The sequence below is a fragment of the Bacillus rossius genome, chromosome 3 (genome assembly GCF_032445375.1).
Source record: "Bacillus rossius redtenbacheri isolate Brsri chromosome 3, Brsri_v3, whole genome shotgun sequence".
In the NCBI taxonomy this organism is placed as follows: domain Eukaryota; kingdom Metazoa; phylum Arthropoda; class Insecta; order Phasmatodea; family Bacillidae; genus Bacillus; species Bacillus rossius.
The window spans coordinates 7,244,422-7,249,060 of NC_086332.1; the positions used below are offsets into that span (position 1 = coordinate 7,244,422).

The following is a 4,639-nucleotide window of genomic DNA, read 5'->3' on the forward strand; positions in this document are numbered from 1 at the left end:
GGAAGTGTATTTTTACAACCTTTTATTTCAACATGTCAGTAACATCTCCAATGCTACAAATGTGAACAATTTGTCAAAGAAGGTTTAAGTGTTTCATACAGGAAAATAATTCTGTCATTTGTACAGGAAATAAAGTACAAAGATTTTTTTTGCCAGACCTTCATAATCCATTATTTTACATTTTAATATTGAAAGCTTATCTTTCTATAAGCAAAGAGGGGCCATAGCATGGCATGGACTAAGGAAATGTATCTGTGAACAGGGACTGCAAAGGGACAGATTATTTCAGATACATAAATTATTATTTAAACAGTTTTCATTTAATTAGGCAAGAAGCCTACTTAAGGTACACAATACATAATACTGACGGTAATACAATAACAATAAGTTATGCTGTCTGTGAATATTAATTTCTTTCTGAACTGTACACACAGATTTTAATACAACATGTAAAATTTTATGTGGTATAGGTTGGTAGAAAAAATGTTACTTTCAAGATACATTCACCCACTGTCTACATAAACTAAAACAAACAGTTAGGAAATATATATGGATGTTATTTTGGGCAGGGATGTTACTGATTAAATAATAAAATGGCACGAGATTAATGTTCACCTTCAAAAACAGGGTTGCTACAGTCAGGGCAAACCTTGAAAACAGGGATAAGTCAGGAAATTCCATGTACACTGAGAAAGTCAAGGAAATCACAAAGATATCTGGAATTTACTTTACACACACTTTCTCTCATGCTGTTAAAATATAAATTTTTCAAGTTATGTTACTTCCTCCTATAATTTTTAATTCTGTCATGACAGATAAAACTGCATTTAACAATCCACAATAGACCTTGTGTCATGTTATTTAAACTAATTGATACGGCCTGATCTTGAAATAGCATGATGCTGATGTACCTTGTGATCAATAATTAGGCGAATTCGACTAATTGATGTGGGCAATGTTAAAATTCTTATAACTTCCATGGCATGCCTTGATTATGTGATTATTTCATTATTATCTATTTAATAATATTGGTTAGTTTAAAAACTACTGTTTGTATTTTTACTTAAACCTTCAACTCACAATGGTCCTGAATTATCACCATGTACTACAGATAGGGTTTGTTCCTTCTAATTTTTTTAAAAAAAGACACTGCTTCATAGCAAATTGGGAAAACAAGCTCTAACTAGTCACTTTCTGGAATGACTTCTCTTACAAAAATAATAATTAGTCGTGCAGCTTACATGCTGGGAAAAAAATTGCAGTTTAAGAACTTCTGAAATAAATTACTGAACACGATTACCATCATATGTGATGGTCTGGAAAATTCTCTAATGGACTCGAAAACCTGGGAAAGTCAGGGAATTTCATTTTAAAAAATGTGTAGCAACCCTGAAAAAATACTCAATGTTAATGCCTATTTTCATAAATAATTCCATTCTTTGGTGAGAAAGCAGACTGTATATTTCTTAGAAATTTCTGTATTATTTCTATACTGGCATTACTGTCACCCTATTCTTACAAAGTGTATTACACTTTACATTCTACCACCAGGTGATTCTCCTGTGGTCTACTTGGCCTAAATCCTAAAAGATAAACTTTTGTCCAAACTGTCTACCTGTATGGACAATAACTAATGAGGAGAAACGAATCCAGTAATCTTTGCAAAAAAGAAAAGTAACTATAAGTTATTTGGCCAACAGAGTTTGTGTAATCCAAGGTTAAATAAATTCAGTAGGCCAAGATACTACATGATTATGTCAGTTGAAATGTAGTATGTTCTGAATTGTACTAAAAGGAACCAAATTCATAGATATTATATTTATTTACTTAAGAAATAAAAAATAAAAAAAATTGTAAACCGTTTTTAAGTGTTTCTAAAAATTTAAGATAAAATTGTTATATTAAGAGTTTTTTTGACATACTAAATTAAAACAGGAAGCATTATATGCCATAGGATCAATATTTACAGGATCATGAACTCAGGATCGAGGGATAAACTTGGATACGGGATACGAAACAATTACCATATTTGTTATGTAAAACCGAGCTTAATACACACATAATTGCTTATACAATTTACCAGTTGGTCAACAGTTTCTTTCGTGTGTCGATAGTTGGGACCATGTAAAGGTATTTCTCCTCTGTGAATGGTGAGCCGAAGAAATCAATGGAAAGGACATTAGCTAACTTTCCCTGCTTGTACTGGAAATACATTTTTGGATCATCTGTAAAAGAGTAGTGCAGTAAAATTGTAATGCAGTAGAAATTTGTTTACAATTTGTTGTCGTGCAAGGCAAACACAAACATGTAGAGTTTGAGAATTTGCGGGATTTGAGGCATTGTCTTGACCGTGACAGCTATGCTTGAAGTAATTTTGGGTAACGAAAACCATTAATTATTGACCAGCCCATTAACAAGAAACAGAAATCGAATTTTGGAAGAAAAAAACTTTGAAGTGCAAACAGCCCCCTCCTGGAAAATCCATTTACCACATTTCACAAAAATCTCAACTCTCTTTCTATTAATATATAAATACATTTATTAAACTGGTGTTAATTAAAATAATCTTTACCAGCTGTGGAATGATTACTGTTCCAGACACAGTAGGAATGACCTAATTTTATTAAGTCATCTGTAAACTTTTTAAAAGCCTCTTTTGAGTCCAAATACCCAAAGATGTGATTAGGTTCATTTTCAAAACGTTTTGTAAACAATTTTGCTATTTCACTATCACTATCTTCGTGGGCCATGTTTTCACTATATTTCATTTTTCCCGCGCAAAAATTAAACAAATCCCGAAGTTGGCCGAAGGTGAATTGTTCGGGTAAGTTCGGGTAGGGTCCAAACTTTATGTGCATCTTAGATCTCCCATTCACCACTCGCCAGAAAATGGCATAGACTATGTGTAGCAAAACAAACTAGCTACAAGGCTTCATGATCTAATATCAGGGAAGAACGTGAATACTCTAAACTCCATGGTTGTATTTTTGAAATAATTATTCTATCACCTTATAATTAAACACTCAAAACATGCACAAACTCACAAATATTTTTGATAAAGTCACCTATAATGTTTGTTATTCCAATTCCATGCAGAATGTGTAATAATGTAAGTTTCCCTGGAAACACGGTAAAGCAGACATCCAAAAGTTTTTTTTTTTTTTTTTAAATCGCCCCTATTGGCAATGAGCCTTCTGTGGCTGTTCTGCTGCCCGCCACTGCCGTCATCCATCGTGCGCAAGCTGGCCTTCCACCCGCCGGCACCGACGTACCGCGTGGAGCAGACCTCGGTGGGGCTTCGCTTCGTGCCGCGAGTCCTCGTGGACTCGGTGCAGCTGTGGCGGGTGCAGCCCTTCTTCGTGCCAACCAGGTGCGGCTCGCAGCTGGCCTGCGTGTACCTGCGATGCGCCGTGGCGCCGCGCTTCACGCTGCTCATGTCACAGGGCAACAGCGAGGACCTGGGGCTGGTGGTGGGCTGGTACCTAAAGCTCGGCTGCTACCTGGGCTGCGACGTGGTGGGCTACGACTACTCCGGGTACGGCGCCAGCTCGGGACGGCCCTCCGAGAGGGGAATGTACGCCGACGCGACCGCCGTGTGGCATGCCCTGGTCGACAGGCACCACGTACCCCCGGAGAAGGTGGTGCTGTATGGCTACAGTCTGGGCACGGCGCCGACCATCCACCTGGCGGCGCGACACAAGAGCGTCGCCGGTGTTGTGCTGCAGGCGCCCTTCACGTCGGCGCTGCGCCTTGTGTGCCCGGGTGTGCGGCGCACCTGGTGCTGCGATGCCTTCAACAACATCGACCGCGTGGGCGAGGTACACGCGCCTGTGCTCGTGGTGCACGGCATACGTGACGACGTGGTCGAGTGGCGGCACGGCATCGAGATCCTCTCACGCTGCGCCAACCCTGTGGAGCCACTGTGGCTGGAGGGCGGGGACCACTACAACCTGTCGCGACACGAGCAGCTGTGGGCGCGCCTCGGGAGCTTTCTGGCCGAGCTGGAGGCCGCGTCGCCATCACTAGGCCCTTCTTCGGCCGACGAGAGACGTTCGAGTGCCCCTTCCACAACAGTTCCAGTGTAGTACTATCATAACTAATGAAAAGTCATTTATGTTCTTTACATTATAACCATACAACAAATAAATGATAAATTAAATCACTATAGGTATAGGTCCAATAATGAAAGTCACCTCACCCACTCTTACAAATACAGTATGTCCATAAAATAATGTCCCAATTATAAATTTTAATAGTATCAACTGAAAGTGTTAAAGAGTGTTGGTTTAAGGTCACAATTAAAGTGCCGTCGTCCGGGGTCTCGGGCTCGAGTCCCGGTGTGGCTCCTAGTGGGAAAAGGCGGTTCTTGATCTGTGTTGTCCGGGTGGGCGCCAGACTAGCTCGTTTCTAGTCGTGAATTTGGGGTCGTGGATGTATGTGCCCCTGCGTGGCCCACTAGGGCCGGCGGCGGTGTTGCGTGAGATGATTTTAAATAAGAGACGTGGAGTTGAGGTGGTGGTGTCGTACCTTTTATTCAGAGGAGCGAGTCGTACACAATACAACACTCTACAGAGGTCCCCGGGGGGTTTTTACTTGTTATTCCGTGGCGCCTTATTGTTTGTGTTCCGTGTTACGTGGT

At 40.5% G+C, this 4,639-nt stretch overlaps 1 protein-coding gene across 1 annotated transcript; it reads left to right on the plus strand.

Annotated features, from left to right (window-relative positions):
- Positions 1-3,117: 3,117 nt before the first annotated feature.
- Positions 3,118-4,166, plus strand: LOC134531388 (alpha/beta hydrolase domain-containing protein 17B-like). The gene has a single exon (XM_063367090.1). It carries the CDS (start codon positions 3,186-3,188, stop codon positions 4,083-4,085), a length of 900 nt encoding a protein of 299 aa, XP_063223160.1. The 5' UTR covers positions 3,118-3,185; the 3' UTR covers positions 4,086-4,166.
- The last annotated feature ends 473 nt before the right edge of the window (positions 4,167-4,639 follow it).

What these genes read in the sequence shown, in the direction of transcription:
- LOC134531388 (XM_063367090.1), top strand. Translation starts at nt 3,186, where the DNA reads ATGAGCCTTCTGTGGCTGTTCTGCTGCCCGCCACTGCCGTCATCCATC.